Source organism: Opisthocomus hoazin, chromosome 1 (assembly GCF_030867145.1).
Source record: "Opisthocomus hoazin isolate bOpiHoa1 chromosome 1, bOpiHoa1.hap1, whole genome shotgun sequence".
NCBI lineage: Eukaryota > Metazoa > Chordata > Aves > Opisthocomiformes > Opisthocomidae > Opisthocomus > Opisthocomus hoazin.
Window position 1 is genome coordinate 49,250,194 of NC_134414.1, and position 21,217 is coordinate 49,271,410.

Below are 21,217 nucleotides of genomic sequence, written 5' to 3' on the forward strand. Positions count from 1 at the left end.
AGGAGACACCGATGATGTGCAGTAACCTAAATATCAGACTAACTAGCCAATTAGTCATATGTGGAAGTAGGATTTCTGTGTCTAGCTCATCTTTTCCTGCTCTGTTGTAAAAGTTGTGAATCATCTCAGCTAGGAGGACAGCATTCCCCCAGCTAGAAGTACCAAGCAAAATTACTGGCATTTATTTAATTCTTACAAAAAATGAACAATTTACAGTTCTAGTATTCTAGAATTATTCATAGATTTATACATATAAATAGGTGATTTGTTCATTGTTTTTAGAATTTCAGAACTGGAAACTTTGCTGATATATGTGAAAGTAATCTGAAGTAAAGACTCTGTGATAAATAGGCATATAGACAGACAGACCCCTCTATCGTTCTGTGAGAACTGCAGAAGGTAGTATTGAAGTTAAGATCAGTCAGTTGTAACTCATGAAGCAAGACAGTCTTTTTCCTAACAGATTCTTGACAGAATAACTTTTCTTTCCTTCAGAAATTTGAGAGAAGCAAGAGATAATGCTGTCGCTGAAAAAGAAAGAGCAATTATTGCTGAAAAGGATGCTTTAAGAAAATATGATCAACTCTTAGAACAGTAAGTATCTTTCAAAATGCATATAAAAAAATCTAAAAGTATAACTATATTTATATCTAAGGAGTTTTAGGTAGGAGGAATGACTGCTGTGGCTTTCTGCTTATAAAGAGAAATTGAATTACAAACATTTTTTTTAAATGAAATTACAGGTTTAATTCTAGTCGTATGTTTTTTTCCATTACCAGTGCAGTAACTATGTAAAAGTTTGATACTTCTCCTACAATCCTGTAAAGACAAGAAAACATAGCTATGCATCTCATAGCATGAATGTGGATTTCATACTGTACAGTATCAGTGGTCAAATTCTGAACCTGTTCTGTTGGTTTTTTTCTTTAGTTGAAAGTAGAAAATTATCTTGTATGATGACTTCAGTTAACAGGTTTTGTAAAGTGCGGGTAGAGAGCAGTAGTCATGAACAGTTACACTTCCTACATGCTTCTCTTCTTACTGGTGTCTCTTATCATTCATTCATATTCCATGTATAAAATACAACGTACAATTCTATTCATATGGAGAAGGAAACTACGATTGATTTTCTGTCCATTTACAAACAGTCTTGCTATCCTGCTCTTAGCACCTTGTCTTCATTTTTTGTAAATTTAGAATATTAGCAGTGGTAAATCATGAGATAATTTAAAATTATGGACAGTAATAAAATCTGTAAGTTTTGTCACGTGTCCTTAATTTTGGAGTTGATTCATTATTTAATCCAATTTTTTTTTTCTAAAATAAAAAGGTCAGTTCATTAATCAACTATATTACCTAGTTATCTGCTCAAAGTATTAGATGTGAGCTTTTTTGCTTGGAATTGTTTTTAATTACAAGTAGTAATCCATTAAAATGTTGTTAACTTAAGCATAGGCACAAATTAATTAAGGCTTTTAATTTTTATGTATAACACCTGAATTGCAGTAGTGATATTACTGAAGAAATAGCATTGACAAAGGACTGAAAAAATGTCATTGCTAACTAGTAGCGTGAAACAACAGGGGTAATTCTGGCATAAACGAGATGGGTCAGAGTACTTGATATCCACGTGGAGTTTCAGGAGTTTGACTACAGATTTATTCTAATTTGGGCAGAGTGGGTCCAAGGGTGCTGTGAATGCCTTTTAGCAGTTAGAGTGCGTTGTAGGTGTTCTTGGATTCTCAAACAGGAATTCAGTTAGCAAACTCTGAGATGATGGCTCCACAATGCAAATCAAAATGCGGAAATCAAAGCTAATCAAGTGGGGGCAAGTGGGAAAACTAGTTCAAAACTGATCTCCTAAGTCAAAATAAAATGCTAATCTGAGTCAACTGTGTGTTTCTTTCTGATGAGACTCCTACCTTTCACTGTGATAAGACTTACTGTGATATGGGGAGCTCATATCTGACTGGAAGCTCTTCTGTAAAATAGGTCTGGCATATGATAAATGGAGTATGCACTTTCTTGTTTTTAATGAAAATAACTTTAGTATTTTTTCTATATTTATTTTTAAACTTAAGAACCATGGAGAAAATACTTTTCTATTCTGCTGTCTTCACAGTCATACAACGTGTTTTTTTACATATTATTGCTTTTTTGGGGAGGGAAATTCCCCTGCAGTCAGAAACCTAAGAAGATTTTAAAATGCAAGCTTTAGAGGGGAAAAAAAGAAAGTTAGTAATATGCCATTTGTTGTCATCTTGTTTGATACACTCATGTTTCTGTCCTCCTGTAGCTTCTTCTAGTGAGAAGTTCTCCAATTAACTAAAACTCTCCTTTCCTCAGTTTAAGTAAGTTAGTAAGTTGATTACTACTGTTTTTTGGAGTTCAAAGAGGTGGATTATTCCTTAGAAGATTATGCTTTTCAGAGAAAAAAAAATCTGCTTGGGAAAATGGAAAACTTACACTTCCCTTCTTTAAAATGTAGGTGTCCCTCTTTAAACTACCTCACTTCTAACCACAGTACAGGTGTCAAGACCGTGACTTTTTCCACATTCTGAATCATCTACCTAAATGAACTGCAAAGTAACAAACTGTTATGGTAAGATGGGATAAATAAACTTAAAAGACCCCAAATTCTGAATTCACTGTGGACTAACATGTGGCAGTTCTGTGGAACAAAGAAATTTTCTAATATCACCAGAAACGCCTAAGATAAAAAAGGAATACCTATGTTGTCCAATTCTATATTTAAGTGATTGTAGCAGCTAGTTCTACTTTAGTGAAAACAAGGTGACTCATCGTGGTTACCACTGGTATCATAATCTGTATAAACAAACATGTTTGAAAGCTTCAGAGGTATGTGGAATGTTGACTGGCCTGAATGGTGGTTAAATAAAGCCCATGGCAAATCTTGTGATCAGAAGTGTAACTAATACCCAATTTTCTAGTCAAGTGCAGTTATTTTCATTTTTCTTACTGATGTTTCTGATGGCTTTTTGTAAACAGCTGTTTATAAATGCCAAGGAAATACCAAAGTGATAATATTCATGAAAGAGTTATACTGAGAAAGAATCTTCTGTTTCAGCCTCAAAGTAGATCGCTGTTAGGTCAGGGTGTAAGTTTTGTTGCTCTCTTTGCTATTGTACAGCCGCAAATTCTGTGTGAGAATCTATGTTTCGTGTAGCTGTGACAATGAAAAAAGCTTAATTGATTTGATATTTTGGATTAAACTGTGGTCAATGTCGCACATATTCTAAAAAAATTATGACCAAATGGAAGCATTTTCACTTTGTTTTAAACTTCTGGTGATGTGTCTAAGACTTTTTTGTAATTTTAAAGCCATATTATCTCAGTTGAAAGTGTCTAGGGGTTGAAGGAGGAGAGCAATTCTATAATAGCTCCATCATCAACATAGTAAAGTGTGGATACTAAATAGTTCCAACTTTTTCTTCTCATGAATATTCCTAGAGCATTATTTTCAAACTGTTGACTGTTAATGTGTTACTTCTCCTTGCCAAAAAACCCTAACCCACCTAATCAACAACCACAAAACCAGCACCAATAAGTAGAACAAATGCATCGTGGTTTCCTATCGTTTTTTTTCCTACTGATTAAATTTTCTAGTTTCATGTAAGGTGCAACATCAAACTGAAGTGGTTCCTTTGTTCAAAGTGGACTCTAATTTATAATATGGGGTGAACTCATACAAGAGCATTTCACCTCAGGGGATGCTTACAAGAGCCATTTCTTGCCTTTGTTCACTTCCTTTGAAACTTAAGGAGTATAATGTCTTTTTCCAGGACTGTACAGCTCAGCGCTGTCAGTGGGAACTAGTTTAAAAATTCATGTAATCCATACTCTGTTACAGTTGATAGCTGCTCACATGATGTTCTCAAGGTGGTTTTTGTCTTTGTAATAATAACATGAGAAATGTACAAAAATGAAGAGTAACAAAATAGGTATGCAGTAAACAGAAAAAGAATATTCAAGAAAATTGTGTTATGACAATAGTATTCCTTCAATTTTGCAGTGGGCACTATTTATAAAAAAACTCGGTTTTCTAAAAGCTAATGGGAGGTTTAAATTCCTGCCACTGTCTGTGAGGTTAATAGGGTATTTTTAAGTATGTACTTTTGATGAAGGGACATTTTTAAAGAATGTTTTTATAGTTGGGTTGAGTAAAGTCAGGATGATGACTACAAAAAATAGTTTAGAGCCTTAGGTTTGTTCTATAAATATTTCAAAGGATTTCGGATTATTATTTAAACATTTCTGGATTGATGTGTATAGCTCAGCTATTTAAAACACTTAGATCTGTAATAGAAAATCTGCTACAGGTAAAAATACCTTTAGGAGTGTTTTTAGTGTTTCTGTTTAGAAATGCTTATCTCAATTAAAAAGCAAAATAGAACAAAAGTCATAGACATTTCTTGATAGCAATCGGCTGTGCTTCGTACGTTAAAAAAAAGCATGCCAAAAGTTCTCTGTATGTTTGTGTTTACTTATTTAATGCTTTTTTTTCTAGTCAGCTGCAACCCATGTATACATTTTGGAGACTTCTTTTAGTCTATCCATTAATCTTTAGCATTTTTTTTACCCGTATTTTGTTTGTTCTTCATAGTTGTGGTACTTTTTAGCATTCATTTGGAGGTGAGATTTAATGCTATGTGGTTTTAGTCACATGTCATAAACTTTGTAGGTGATGGAGAGAGGTGATCAATCCTGTTCATAAAATAGGTGTTTAAATTAGATGAAATTAAGATCCCTGTATCTTCTTATTAATTGGAGACAAGCCTAGAGGACTATCTTAGATGAGTAATTGGATAAATTTACTGAATAAATAAATGTTCTACTTTGCATTTAGAATCTCTGCTGAGTATGCAGGAGTCTTATTATTAGATTAGCATTTATTACATTATACATTCGTAGTTAATAGAAACATTAAAATTAATTATTCGCCCCTTCTATTAATATGTTTTTATCATCCGGATGTTGCTGACTGCAATGACAGGATTTTAATCTTAAAATGATTAAGTCAGTGTATTTGTGTGCTGGCCTTATTGCTAATATTTAAATAAGGGCCCTGTGTTTCTTCAAGAATATTTGTATAAAATGAGGATTTAAATAATGAATAAAAAAAAAGATCCATGCTGAAAACTTCTGGCCAAAATATTTCTTTGCCAAAGCTGCCATAAGCCTATATTAAAAACTACTGTCATAGCCTTTTACTCCCTAGACATGGGGAATAAACTTTTGTATATGAAGTGCTTTGTAATCCCTTGAACTGAAGAGCTGTGCAGGTGTTAAAATACTTACTTGAGAATAGTCATGTGCTGCCGCTGTATTGATTTATGACTTCTATAGTGTGATGTGTATATGCAATTTTGATAACACTTAGGATGTCTATCAGAATAAAGCCAAGCCCTTTACTGTTAGACCTTGTCTAGATTTCAGCCCAAGCGAATGTAACTAATACAGATTTCCAATAACAGCTACCTTCATCTTGTTCTCCTGAATGAGAAAGTTCAGTACAAGGTGCAGCTAAATGGGTAAAATTCCATGAGTATCACGGAAATTGCTGAAAGATACCCACTTGGAAGTTCAGAATTAATGCAAAGAAGGCAGTGAAAGGATCAGGAGTAATAGTATGATGGAGAATCAGGGAAAAAGTCCATGATTCCCAGGTGGTGGGGTGTAGTTTGTTTCCATGCTGTAAAAGCAGCACTAAAATCCATAACACAAACAATTCTGTGCATCCTATATTTGTACTGAAATGGCTAGGGAGGCTCCTACTTTTTCCCTTTTCTTCTGAGGATATATTTATTTGATGTTTACATCTAAATGGATGATTCTAAGCTACATTTTAACAAACAGAAGGAGGAAATGTAATAACTGATTCAATCAAATAGATGAGTAGTAGCCTTAGGAAGACTACACACTAGCTAGGGCATGCCTAGTTGTCTTTGGTTGTCCCCTAATAAGGATCACAGTTTTACATTCTTAACTAAGATAGTGTTCTTCCAGAATGAATGCTTTAGGCCCTGTAACCAGTCACCTCATAGCTGTAACTGTCTTGATGTGGTAGCATTATCAATGTCAAGACTCATAGGAATGAGAAGTTAGTCTGATGGCTGACCTTTCTGAGCTTCATTACATCTGGAACGCAGGCTTTGATGTTTGTTCTCTTACTGTGCAAGGAATGTTCAATGGTTATATTTATAGCTCTAGAAATCTTTTTATTTTAGTTCCTCTTGCCCCAGCTCCTGAGAAATAATTCTCACAAAATATTATTAGCCTCTGAAGGATGCTTTGGGAAGGTTCTAATATGAACATATATCATAAAGATTTTCCTTAACCTTGACGTTCTCGTTTTACCTGCTCATTTCCTGCCAGCCAAGACGCCTGGATCTTAAAACATTAAGATTAGTAAAGGCGAAATGTTTAAATTCTGTGATGGCTGTTATGCATTATGTTATGCACATTTTTGTGATTTGCTGGGCGCAGCTTCTCGTTAATGATGAGCACTGACAGGACGAGCAAATAGGGGTCCTTTGGAACTCGTTACCGATCAGTGTTTCAGGTGCTGAAAGTTTATGTGGGTTCAAAAGGAGACTGAAAAAGCTCAGAGGTAAATATGAGCTTTACTTAATGACTAGAAACGATATCCAACTTGGGAAATCCTTGAGCTAGAAATAGTTGAACGCTAGTGGCAGAGGATTAGGGAGAAATACAATCTAAGGAGAAGTTTTTCTTGCTCTTCTCAAAACGTACACTTTTGGCTACAGTTGGAGACAGGATTATCAGACTACGTGGGCCTTTCGTCTGATGCACTACAGCTATTCTGTGTAGAGCAGAAGCTATGAGACACGGGGAAACTTCTCAGCCTGTTTACAGTGTGTGCTTTGTGTCCCTTTGAAAAGTCTAGGCTGGATGTAGTGACAAGATACAAACAAAAGCATTTATCTGAAGATGAAGTAAATGTGATTTTATTTTTATTTTTTAAAACATTGTTACGTAGATCAGGCTATCTATGCAAATAATACTTACCTCTTGAATGTTTCTAACCATCCGAGCTTGAAGGATTAAATTTATGCATGAAGCCCCTAGCAGCATTAGGTAGTCTGAAACATTAACACTTCATTGGCAAGTGAGAAAAGAACCTGTTTATAGGAAACTCCAAGTACATGTTTTTTAGAATGCAGAAGAAAAACAAGTCACAAATAACAACATTACCATAAATACATGCAGTGATTGTTAGTTGCATATGTCTACCAAAGCTGTGTATTATAACGCCTATTCAAAAGCTTAATTTTTCAAAGCTGGGTTATTGTATTTTCTGTATGGCTTTACAAAAATTTTGGTATTCAAATGATGGCTATTTATGTAATATTTCAGCCTAAGAAAGAGTATAAATAATAAAATAATAGTAATACAATAATATAATAAGTTTTATATGTAATAATAATTAATAAAATAATAAAATCTTCTGGAATGACATTCTGAGTCTGTGGTTATATTCTGATTACACTCTGGAAAAGGATGTGATTGCATACTCATATTGGGATAACTAACTGATGAAGAACAGTCTGTCCAAATAGGTGTTTATGTAGTTTGAGAAGGAAGTTACAGCTTTGTAATCTTATGGACTTGACAGTAAACTCATGGGAAACTCTGAAATGTTAGTTATGAAGATGAGTATTTATGAGAGAGAGCTTTGGGCTGAGTTTTGGCCAGGGCTTGTCTTCTGCAGAACCACATTCAAAGTGTTGAGAAAACATTAGGTATAACTGGAAGCCTAACTCTACTGCTGTCAGCCTGGTCCTCACTTGCACGGTGGTAATACCTATTTCATGTAGGTAACTCTTATGAATAAGGAAAATGGTAGCATTTTGTTCTGGAATTGAGGGTAGCTAGTCTGCTTGTGAATGAATAAATGAAGTACTATGAGTAAATGAAGGACCATCATACTGGGTTCACGGACACGCTACCAAAACAGTGTGCATCAGTGAGCCAAGGTACTTTCAGGCTGTAAACCACGGGGAGCTGTTTGCCTTGGGTATTAGTCTATCTAGCATTGAATGTGCCTAATTAATCTTAATCATATTGAGGACTTCCCAAAAGAGAGGCACGTGTGATATTTATGTGTGGTGCTCACAACCAATCAAGCAACTGTTCACAACTGATGGAACAACCATGCAAGTCCTTGGCAGCCTGTTTGCTGCTTTCTGTCTTCATGAAATTGGCGTGCCTGGTGCCTCAATAAGGAGAGAATGGGAAGAGCAGGGTTGGAGGGCTGGCTTCCCTTTTGTATGGTCTTGTTCCCAGATAAGATTTCCTCAAGAATGTATCCCTGACTTTGTCAAGGTTGGCTCAGAGAGTTGTTTGCATTCAGGGAGACTAGTATGGGTTTGTTTTTTTTTTAACTACATGCCTTCACCGCTGAAATATTGCATCACATATTGGATAGTGGGAAGGCCATATTCTTTAGTTTACTCAATGCAAAGCTATTTAGATAATTTTTACAGCTGTTTGTGTTTCTAGCTAAATGATCTAAAGGCGCAATTGTGTCTACTTATATGACTATCTTGGTAACTCTGTAAGAATATTCTGTGAAACCAGCAGAATGAACATGCAGTTAATGTTCGATACGTAGTTAACCAGAGTTCAAGCGCTTGCTAAGGAATACCTTGATACTGGATAGCTGTAGGGTGGTGAATGGGACATGTTAGCAGCAATTTTACCAAACATCCTATAGCCATAGTGGCACTTGGAAGTGACATGGCATTTGAACCGTGGGACACAAAAAGGGTGGTACTGCTTTGAGTTATTTATGGTATCAATGAGCATATAGGTGTGAACTTGCTTTGCATTTTACAAAAAAAAGTTGCAAACAGAACTTCAGTAAGACTGAAGTGAGACAGGAACATTTGTTTTGTATGGGCCTCTGAGGGAAGCACTACATGAAAGTAGATAGGCTGGACTGACGCTGATAGTAGCTGGTGATGATTAATGAAAGGATTTGTAATTCTGTGGTGGGAATGTAGTGAGAGGCAGTAAGGGCAGAGAACCTGGGAATGGAAGGGTGCATATGAAAGAGTAAATAGAGGGGCTTTACTACAAGCAGTAAAACGCTTCTGTAGTTCTTACCACTAGGTAGAATTCATAAAGATGATGCTTGTGTGGACATATACTGCCCAACCCTTCTTATTAGCCCTGTTTATTTAGGAGGCTTTTGTACTTGAAAGGAAATTGATGTTGAGGACTGAATACAAAGTTGCACAGACAGCCCTGCAAACTCCTTTCATGAAGCCTAGAGAGGGTAGCGACTCTGTGTGTGTGCCCCTTACAGGTACATTAGAAGCAAAAAAAAAAAAATGCCATAGCTTATGCCAGCTTCTTACCCGCAGAATAAATATTCATGTAGGCAGCGTAACTTGAGAAACTTTCTCTTAAAGGGAAGTAAACTTTTTCCATAAAGTGGCAGTCTCCTTTGAGACGAAGCTTGGGTGTTATGTAAAATGATTATACCTGTCAGTCATTTAGTCTTTTCATAAAATGTTAGATTTCATAATATGCACATAAAATGTAAATGTACATACTTGCACTTCAAAGCCTATTTGTGTATCTCTGCTAAAATTTATATACTGGATATATTGTCAGAATTGTGCAACTCTTGGCTGATATTTTAACATAAATACTACTGCATGTGTATGTATATAATCTAGCTTCAGCTTTTGATGTGGAACTTGTCATCTGGAATTGTTTTCATGGATATTCTAATTGTTTCATGGAAAGTGTTTGTTACCATGAGTAAACAGATATAGAACTGCACTGATTCATCTGATTCATCCCTTCTGAAATTTTGCTTAATATTTGCTCTGATTTCTCTGAGATCTTAACCTTTTCCTTTCCAGAAATATAATCTAGATCATAAGTTTCAAGATGCTTCAAAAAGTTACATCTTCCCATTTTACCTTGGATATATTGCTGGGGTCACTAGAATTGGTTGTAGGTTGTAGAGAGGAGAAGAATTTGTCCCATTAAAAATCCTACAGGAAGGGGAGACAGTTCTATTTGTGCAAAATGGTACTGTAAGTAGATGAAAGTAATCAGAAACCCTGGTCCCGTCTCGTCTTCATACGCCTCTCACTTCAGGCAACTAACTGACTCTTGAAGCTCCGAGTATACTTAGTGTAGACTTTCTCGAAACAGTACAGAACAAACACAGTGTGACTGATGTAAATCCAGTGCCCCTGTGAAACACCCAGAATTAGATGGAGTGAAGCCTCGATTGATACCTTAATGCTGAGATTTTTAGACCTAAAACCATGTGAGAAAATATGTATCTTTTTTTGTCTGTTGCATGTTCATCTAGGACGTTCTTGTTTTTACAGGCAGTGTACTTTTTAGAAGCTAATGGGGCTGGGTTTTTTGGTTTTAGATCTGTCTTTTATGACACTCTGTTCCCAGTCACAAGTTGTGAAATCTGGGACTAATTTCTATGTTATGTCAAAGTTCTGGGCTTTTTTCAAAGTATTCTATACGCATAGATAAATGGGGTACATTTCAGGTTTATTTTCTCAGTGTCAGATGAATGCCTCTTTTCAAAGAAAGAAAAAACTTTTTAAAGTAGGGAGTCTGCTGCACAGTACTTGCATTATGGAAGTGTGCAGATGAACAGAAAGTAGATGATGTGCTACAAGTTAGAAAAGAGCTATCTTATGGTAATTTGTTTGCCTGCCAGGGCTCTCCCCCTGCCTGCATTTTCTTATTGCATAAAATAATCCAATCTTCCCTGTGACCTTTGTTTCAAATGGTTGTCTGTTTATGCAGAACAACTGTATTAAACAGTTTTAGTTACATCCGTTAGAGTAAGCAAAAATAATTGCAACCTTTTTTTATTGCTAAATTGATATCTTTTGGCAGAATTATTTGTGAATTATTTTTAAAGATAGTTTTTACATTTATCTTTGTAAGTCTCTTTTGTTATGCCAGCTGTATAAATCTTTTCATAAACTCAGCTAAAAGAAACATATTTTCCATGATTATTTTAAAATATAATGTTTACTGGAAGGGAAGTCTAGTGAATTCCCACAGATGAAGTGTGAGTGTATTTCTCCCACTTGTAAATGAGTTCTTATTTCCTACAGTACATATTCTGGTACCACAATGAGTCATTTTCAACATGTTTTAGTTTAGCTTCTAAAACATTTAAAAACTTGGCAGATACATGTAAATGAATGTTACATCCAGTTTTAGAAACTGCTTCCAAACAGTATTTTACTAGCATGATGACTGTGAATAGACCTTTCAGAGTGCAGAAGTGTCCTTTGTGATAAGCCTAAAAGCATTTTCAGAGGTTGTATTTTTATTTTGGTGGGTTTTTTTTTTACCTTTAGCATGTTTTAGTTTAACCATCGGGTAAAACAGGGAGAATACTTTTGTGAAAAAGCCTTAAGGTTTACAGGCAAAGTGTTGTAAATGGAGTATTTTAGCCAGGCAAGTGATAGCTATCTTTAGGTATATGAACTGAATTTTCCAAAGTTTCACGCTATTTTGTTTTACAGTTTTACAGCTTTTCCAAAATAAACATAGTGCCATCTCTGTTTTAATATGATACTGTTTAAAGTTATATATGCCATTCCACCCTTTAATCCGTTTCTTAATATGTTACCTTGACAGTTCAAATATCAGAAGAGAGCTCAAGACTAACTAGTCTGTATGATTAAAAGGGACTTATGAGGAATGGGTGTGGAGTGGGAGGAAAATGGGGGAGGCAGACCAGGCATACTTAGATTTAAAATAAAAAAACAACCAAAAAACAAACAAACAAAAATCCCAACTCAAAATCACCAGTGTTCCATTTGTGAGAAGGTTTATTTTCATTTATCTATCACTTAAAGAATATTTCTTACTTTAACTTTCTTGTCCTGGCTTCCTGGTACCTGCAACATTTATTATAATGGGACCTTAGATACTTTGCTCACATGTTGATACCTATGCTTAGACACACATTTCTGCAGTCTAGATTTGAATGGCACCCTAGATTTTTTCTAACTGTTGGCAGCATTTGTCTTGTCAGTTTAATATGCATGGTAGGGATAAATTTGCAAGTCTGTGATTATTCCGTTCCAACTTTAACTATCTATATGTTGTCCACAATGCAGCACCATGTTACCAGTAAGTTGTTCTTACTGTAGTTGCCACCCTTAAAAGTTTCTTTAGCTTTTTATTAGACTCAGAAGAAGATTGGGAAAACATTTAAAGCTTGGATTACTAAGTCTCTCCTTCAAAGATTTCTTGGAATCCCTTTTCCCTTAGTTGTGTGATGCAACATATAAAGGAAACGTATTTCAAAACCTTTCCTTCCCACCCTCCGCTCCTCAAATTGGTCTTAAGTATATTAACTTTTCATCAATGAGAAAATTAAAAAAAGTAGTGGGGTAAGTTACTTTAGGGGACTGAGAATCTTAATTATTTTGTCAGACAAATACATTCTCCTCCTTTGATTATGTATTACGTTGTTGTGAAACTTGCAGAAGATTAATGATAGGCAAAAGAGGAAGAGGGGAAAAGATGAGGGGTGGGGAAAGGCATAATGTGAATGATGAGAAAGAAAAAGAGAGAAGACAAAAGAGCAGTCATGAAAACTTTACTGAGTATGATTCATCTGAGTGCAGAATATATAGTGCAGTTTGCTAATCTTTCTTTTTGGAAGAGTGGCCTAAGCCTGGCGACGACGAAACAGTTGCACGAAGGGATTGGGTGAGTGGAAGGCAATGTGTTGGGAATGGTGGAAGAGTCCATTTCTTCCATTCTGCCCATCCAGTTACTTCTATGTAGCTATTTGTTGCAGAGGTGGAAACTATAAATCTTACTGATGGTAGCTTATTTGATAGGCATTTTGTTCAGTACAAGATGAATATATCCTTCCAGTTCTAACAGTGAAAACCCTTGAACATCCATTTTCAGAGATCTGTTTCCTTCATACCACTGTTCCAGAATTTTGGTGATCTTTTTGAAACGTCTTTTTTAATGTCATATACTGTTGGATGAGTTCAAACATTAATTTCTGAGAAAAGTAAGTAAATGCAACATGTCTTGTCTAACTTTAAATGCCTGTGCTGGGATGAAATCGTGTCTATAAGGTACTTGTTTATTTCCGTTGCCTTATAAAGGGAGTCTACACAACAAGTTCAGGCGTAGAAACCCACGTTATAAACATCTGAAGCTAGGTTGAGTCCATCTGTCTTTTCTGAGTTAAATGAGTTTGGCACAGACTCTTTTCACAAATTCATGGAGTTCTGGAGCTTTTATGCTTTACCATCATTCTTACTGACTCCTCTTCCAATGCAGAATCCTTAACCCTTTAAGCATTTGTCAAATGCTGGTCATAAAATTGAATGTTTTTGTTATGAACTATGATATACTGTATGTACTTTTTTTTTCCTTTCCTTTTTTTTTTTTTTTAATGGACTCGGCTGTCTTCTGTGATTGGAAAGATTTTGACTGACAGAAGTTCATCAACATTATGTAGGTCTAGAATTGTGAATATACAAAGGATTAAATCTGGTTAATGAAGCTACAGAAGGTAGGAAGATACCGTGCTCCTTCAAAATTTTCAATCTTAGCTCTCTTACAGTAACTCTTAGAAGAGTTGCCACACCCAAATGAAGAGGAAGCTTGCATTTGTCTTTTTAGCGAAAAGAGGAGAAAGGACAAACAAAAGTTGGATAATACACCATACTGTTTCCGTAATATAAAATGCATGTAAGTCTCTTGGGTCTAAATGTGACAGCACCATTAAACAAAATATGCAGTAACTGTACTTAAAATGTAATATGGTTGATAAGTACAGGTTTTGCGCATGCTAGTGGCTTTCCAGCAGGTTGTCATAGTGATATTTGGGGGCAGATTTTCCTTGACTAGGTTTCGCTGAAGTCTTACCGATACCTCCTGTTCTCAAGCACCACCTAACCTCAGGGGCACTTAAAATCAGTCTGCATTCCAAGTTGGAGCACATCTAGGTAGAGGTCCCCGTGCATGCTCGGAAGTCTCCTGATTTGGAAAACGAAGTGTTTTTTTTGATAGGGGTAGGGAGGTGCTTGAACTCTGTTCAAGTCCCTGAAGGGCCTGTTTTTATTAGATCATGGCTAACTCATTCAAAAGCATTGAGTTCACTCCAGAACACTGTTAGAAGAGGAGGTGATGGCTAAGCTTGCCTCTTTTGTAATGTGCTTTGAGCGCTCGCCCAGGAAGTTCAAGACCTTGGTCCTTTCCCTCTCAGTCTCCCTAATGGTTTAAGCAGGTTTTGGTGTTACCTGGAAGTTATGTCAATTTGCCCAGAATTATTGACAAGGCTTTGATATACATAATGCATGAGTTAAGCAAGATGTCACGAAAGAGGATAAACTAACAAATATGGGGGATTTTGTTTATGAAAGCAAATTATACAAATCCTCAAAAATAATATAAAAATGCAGTTAAAATATACCTTCTAGACTTTTTTAGCTGTTTGCATTTCTTTTTCCATTATTAAAAAAAGAAACAAATAAACCTACAGATGTGGATATTGGCAATAAAGTAGTTACCTGTAAGGTTGATAAACATAATTTTGAGAGTGAGCCTTTTGGAACACTGATTCGTTTGTCAATGCATTTAATAATCTTTTCATAAATTAAACTCTGATCTCAACTATTCCTAGTGGAAGGTATTCTAGTTGTCATATTCAGATGGAGTTCTAATTTCTCTTCTAAGATTATTTTCTTCTGGTGTATAACAAGGAGTTCTGATGCCAGAATTAGTCCTTAAATAGCTGTTGTTTTGCCCTCTAAAATCTTAATCAGACTTTATTTTCCTAGATTGTAGCCTATCTGACTTCTCATGGGATAGATTGCTTGTTCTCTTGAACATCTGAGTACCGTTTCTTTTAGTCTTGACCTTCCTTCAACACGGATAACTGGAATTCTGAATAACGTTTCAGATAATTTCCTGCTCTGTCGTGTATGATACCATCATTTCCACTAGATGTACCTTAGTGATTCCTGGAACTGTATGTCTTTTGCATAGTTGGTTCATGTTAGCAGTTTAGTTATCCTGATATCATGCCATGAATCTAGATCCTTTTCCTCAGTCCCTTCTGTCTTCTGAGTGTCTGGATGAAAAGAGCTACCACCTTAAGTTTTCTAGCCCTGCTCTAAGTCCTGGAATTCTATGTGCATTCTTACTTGGTTTGGTGATTATGCTGCTAATGTAAGAATTGCACTCTCCAGCATATCAGAGAGTCACATCACTCTGGAAGCTGTGCAATCTTTTTGCTTCAGGTACTCAACATGAGATACAACTCACCTAAGTGTAAGTGTACTTAGCATGGGTACTACAAAGGAGTTGCAAACATCCAAGATTTCATTATAGTGAGTGGAAACTTAGTAAGCACAATCAGTGGGGTTTGGAGAGCCACTCTGCTGACCAAATAACGGTTGCTGCTTCAGGGCTGCAAAGAGTTCTCTTTATAACCCTTTTGACTGCAGTGATGGACCTAACTTACAGGTAGATGCTTAAGCCTTTCTAAAGTTAGATTTAAAAAATCAGAGAATGGCTGAGGCTGAAAGGGACCTCTGTAGGTCATCTGGTACAACAACCCCACTCAAGCACGGCCATCTGGAGCCGGTTTCCCAGGGCCATGTCCAGATGGCTTTTGAATTTCTCCAGGGATGAGGACTCCACAGACTCTCTGGACAACCAGTTCCAGTGCTCAGTCACCCTCACAGTAAAAAAAAAGTGTTTCCTGATGCTTGGACAGAACCTCCTGGGTTTCAGTTTGTGCCCATTGCCTCTGGTCCTGTCATCGGGCACCACTGAAAAAAGCCTGTCTCCATCCTCTTTACACCTTCTTAGTGGTCTTAAATGTACACAGCTGATGTGGTAATGAACTACATTATCTAAGCAAACAATGGAGCTTTAATGTAGAAGCTGTAAATAGAGCGTGATGATACAATAAAAGATAATGTCACGTGAATGTCAAGGAATCTTAACTCCTCCAGCACTTTCATAAAGGAAGCATTTGAAGCATTTTAGAATTGGATTTAACAAAATCAATCTTATATTAGTGAGATAAGAATAGATTGTCTGTGAGTAGGTTTTATTTCTGTTTTCCTGTCCTGTCTTCCTTTCCTACAGCGTCTTCTAGACAGAGATGTGATGATTGTCTAAGCAACAATTCCTGAAACATGTTTTTAATCTGTATTTTAAATGCTTTTCAAATCTTTACTTATTCAATGATGTGTCAATAGCATGCAAAAATTGAATTGCTTAAAAAAGAAATTAAGTAGGTTTCAAAATTATAATTTTAGCTCTAGTGTATGATACTAATCAATGTGAACTTTCATTACTGAATTGTGGGGGAAAAATAATGTTTGTGGAAACTGCAAATACTTGTAAGTTGATTCCTTGTTTTTGTCATTTAACAGTTCATACAAACCTATCAAGGCATATTTTTTCTGTATTAGCTAGTTGTGAAAAAGCATGAAAGAAATTATATGGGTTTCTCTGTATTTTTTGTACTTGCATAAATTTTAGTTTTTCTGTACATTTTGTTTAGCAGCTACCAGACTTAATTGTTAGGAAAATGTTTACTAATGTTACTTTTTTGTCTTTTGGAAATATGTGGGTTTTAATCATATTTTTTTTGCTAATTGCTAGTCATATGGACTAGCCTTCTGTGTCCTATTAAACAGAAAATGTTTGATCTGTAAGAATGCCTTTTTAATACACTCTGGATTTTAGGAAGAGAGCAGTATAAATTATCTTGCAGTTCAATAGGCTTACCTTTCACTTGCCTCCTACAGTTTGATATTTTATGTATTATAGCTCATCTGTGAAATGATTAGACATGTTTAAGCATCACGTCTTAAATTCTCTCTTACGATATTAGTGCTTATTATTTTTCCATAATGTTTGCAGTTCCAGCAGTTTTTGTACTTTCTTGCCTTGGCCTTCCTTGTTCACTTACTGCCCTACAAAATAAATCTTTGTATATTCAAATTGAAACCAAGATGGCAGCAGTGCACATTATAATGTATGATTCATATTACAGACTCTTTAGAGCATTTATTTATGCGCTAGTACATTCCTATGAAATGACAGTCAGATAAATTTATCTATGTAAATGTACGATCCCTGAAAAACATTGCCTTTGCTGATCTTGCATGTGTTCACATTTCATATCAATTCAATGATCTTTAAACATGGTTAGAAAGTAGTAATTTTCTGTTACTGCCACATTAGTGTTAAGATAGTAAATGAACCATTTAAAAACAATCTTCTGAAATACGAAACTAAATTTGTTTGAAAATTAGAACCATGATATATCTGCCAAAACAAAAATTAAGTTTGTGTATCTGTAGAGGGAATATAATGAGTGAGGATCTCCTGAAATTAAAAAGAAAAAAAAAAAAAAAATTTGAAAGGTAACTGAGATGTGATTGTGCCAGAGGAAAGAATAGTTTTGCCAATACAACACTGAGTCATATCAGTGAATTTCTAGATCTTTACGAAAATCTGAGTTCTAGCCCTGCCAACTGAATTGTGCTCAAGACCTCTTTCCTTTGCTGTTTTTGTCACTTTTTTCACGTTACAATTTCAGAAATTTCATCTGTATTGCATGATAATAATGATAATACTTTGAGAACTAAGAAGACTTACAGAGCTAGTAGTACTTTGACAAAGTCTTGAGAAAAAGATGGTTTTTTAATACAATCCAAAAAACCAAACATACAATTTTACTATTGAAGCTCAATGATAAAAAAATGGCAGCATGATTTTTCAATCATGGACAGTGAAAGAAACATATTTCAAATAGTACTGTAGAAAGGTTTCTGTTCTCTTTTTGAGCCACTTCAATATCAAATGGTTTGTTGTGGGTTTTTTAAGATCTGTATTGCTCTTTGGTATTCTTTTCAACAGTCCTGACCTCTACATTTCTTTTTTTTTTGAAGCTGCTTCTCAGTGAGAAATGTAGAATGGGAACTGTACATGCTCTCTCTAAAGAGCTGTGGAAACTGTTGTTCATAGGAGAATAGTACCAGAACATTAAGTATTGTTACTTTTGTTATTGTAATTTTAAGTATAAAATCTGTCAAAAAATATTTGTAATAGCAATAGACTTTTCTTTATTAAATCCATAAAAGTGAATGAATATGCAAGTTATAATTCACCTTCTAGTGTGTATTTTCTTTCCTCTCCACAAAGTTTATGGTCCTATTTTCTATCTTAATAAGAGTACCAAATACTGCAGTATGCTATTTATTTTATTAATCATATTGCATGCCGTATTTGATCATGATCTGAGAGATGCATTGAATTACTTTAAACACATGCTTTAGATTCCTATAGATCCATAGTACAGTTGTTGAACATACCCTGCATTTCTGAAGAAGAAAAAAAAGATTACTCACATTCATACAAGAGCTTGCTTCCAAGCCAAGAATGACAGATGCTGTTACAGCTGAGAAATGTAGTGTTTTAGGAAGACACTCAAACAGTAGTTAACTTAGGTCAAAGTAGAAAAAATGAATTTAAGATGCCTTTATCTACACTGGAGTTAAAGGTACTTGAGGTGTGGGTGTTGCTTTTACAAACTGTTGCTTTTACAAACTGTCAAGGATTTTGTTCCAATTCTGCAATATCTGAATGAAAGAAATAGATCTGCTCTCTGTTTTTATGAATTTCAAATGTGCTTGATTTCTTGTATTCCTCATGTTAAGTCAATTTATTTGCAAGAATTTTTTTTTTTTTTTTTGGTATTTTCGTATTGTAGAGTATGTGTAAAGGAATGGTGAAGAGGGGAGTTATCTGTAAATAATCCAGAGGGGAGTTATCTGTAAATAATCCAAACTTTTGTGGCCTGGATTTTACTTTACTGTGCCAAAGCAACATATTTGTCCTATTTGAATGTTGACATGATCAGCTAGAGTCTTTAAATTCATTCCATGTGCTACGGAGAATAATTCACATGAGAGATTGATTGTAATTTTTAGCAAGAACATAAGGTAATAGAGTAAATAGAAATTTGAAAAGTAAAGAAAAATATCAATAGGACGGAAGTACTGAATTATGTAGCATTGTGTATAGTAATGCTATGCCTAGCATTAATATACACTGTTGTAGAAACACAAGAGAGGTAATGGCACAGACTCAACAGTGTAGCGCTTAATGTACCAAAAATCCTGGCACACACTACTACGCTTAAGTGATGACAGTTTTGATTCCTAAAATGCTAAAAGTTTGTATGGCTTTACCTAAATAAGAAAAATAGTTGTTCTGAGATAAAAAAAAAGTCCCTAAACATGGCAGACAAGTAATAACTTCTCAAATCTCTTTCAAAGTCAATAACTTTACAAACCTGCCAGTAATTCTTTACAGTCCAGCAAGGAAACTTGGGAAAGGTATTTCTTTTCACTGACAAAAAAAAAAAATCAAAACAATCTACATTGGGTGGAAAACATATGGTTCTGGAGTTGTAACAATTTTTATTCTTTGATTAATTTATAATGTTGTGTGTGGTGGTAAGTGACAAATAACCAATAACTCATTTGGCTCTAAAGAGAGTTTATCTTTTATATAAACAAGCAAATTCTGTTGAATTGTGTTACATTCTATGGCCAGGAAACAGAAATTCATAAAGAACGATTTCTTCTATTTTGAGCAAGCAATTTTAGTACGGGATAAAATGCTAAATATTCTGTATCTTCTCAGTGTTGGTGTTACAGGCACAGATGAATTAGCTTTATGTTTTTCATTACTCTGAAGTGGTGAATTTCCCTTGAAAGTTCAAAGAAAATTGTTTGAACAGTTTAAGCCTTGGGCCACTTCAAAGTAATCCTTGTTTATAATTTGACACATATCTAAAATACTGTTCTCTCAAAACAGATATTCTTTACTCTTACATACATATTTAATTCCAACAAGAATTAATTCGGGAAAGTCCTGTGTTTTATGTGGGTCAAAAAGCTGATCTCTGTGGTTCCTTTTGGCTATATCTAAGGCTACATATACACAGTTGATTGTGGTTTTGAATGTATCAGATCTAGCTTTGCACTTGTCAACTCATATACTGTTACTAGTTTCAGCACAAAGCTAGGTGCAGACTCGTATACTGTTCTGCTTAGCTTATGTATTGACTGGGGTCTTGGAAAATACCCTTCATTACTGAAAGCCCAGACCTCTTTTTGAAAACCTGCTGTGGCCATAAGAATTGCAAATCTTAGCAGCATCCATCCAGAAGTAACAACTTTTTAATGAAATACTGATTCCCTTAGGTATTTGTCTCCACATCTGTGCATTCATCCACTGAAGTCTAAGGACAGTTTCCTTTGTTTATCAGTATTCGTGCATGTCATCTATAATCAACAGTCCTGCATTTTCCTGCTTAGTCCCTTTCGACATGAAGCTAAGGATACACAGCATGAGGTCCAGAACTATACTGTGATTTCTGCTTTTTCTTCACTTTTGCAGGGCTGCCACTTCCACTGGTGGCTTCCTCATTGAAGGTGACTGTCTTGAATTTAACACTCATGTGTTTTGCTTCCTCTGCTTTAACGAGGGAAAGTGGGCATTGCGTGCAAGGCCCAAAACACTGACAAACAAAAGCTGTTATTAAAAATTTCAGAAAGATACTCTTCTGAAAGAGTGCATGAGCTCCTTGACAAAAACAGGAAACCTGGATAGAGGTCCTGTTTTGAGTGGAAGTGTTTTTGATCTGCACCTCCTACGGTCTTCGCTCCCATGACAGAGACCTTTTACCTCGTCTAAGGAGTTCATTCCAGTAATCTGCTGATGTAAGGCTTAAACTTCACTCTGAAGGACAGTTTACACTTCCATATCCCTGGAACTTAAGAAAAGGAAAAAATATTCACAAAGTCCTCTGCTTGTAAGTTCAGTATCATGGTATGAATAATGATGGAGTGAGACTATTTTTGTATCATTTACTAGCAGGAGTCAAAATGAGGTCTCCTCGCTTTGGAATAACTGATCAAATAGAACTGGTTCATCAACTGCCAGGAATGTTGAACACATTAGTAAATAGGATTGCTTGTTCCCAGTTAAAAGATAATTAAAGCGAAAAGTAATGATTTAAGAACTATTTTTAAAGAACTTGGAGATGATGCAAGATTGGTCATCTTACCTTAGACACCAACAGGCAGTAAGCGTAAAT

At 35.4% G+C, this 21,217-nt stretch overlaps 1 protein-coding gene across 1 annotated transcript in view; it reads left to right on the forward strand.

The window, feature by feature from the left end:
• Nucleotides 1-21,217, forward strand: part of PIBF1 (progesterone immunomodulatory binding factor 1) — a 124,506-nt gene that overhangs the window by 35,726 nt on the left and 67,563 nt on the right. The window contains exon 10 of the mRNA XM_075422957.1: nucleotides 496-594. Within this exon, the coding sequence (XP_075279072.1) occupies nucleotides 496-594 (99 nt within the window). The remainder of the gene's footprint in view (nucleotides 1-495; nucleotides 595-21,217) is intronic.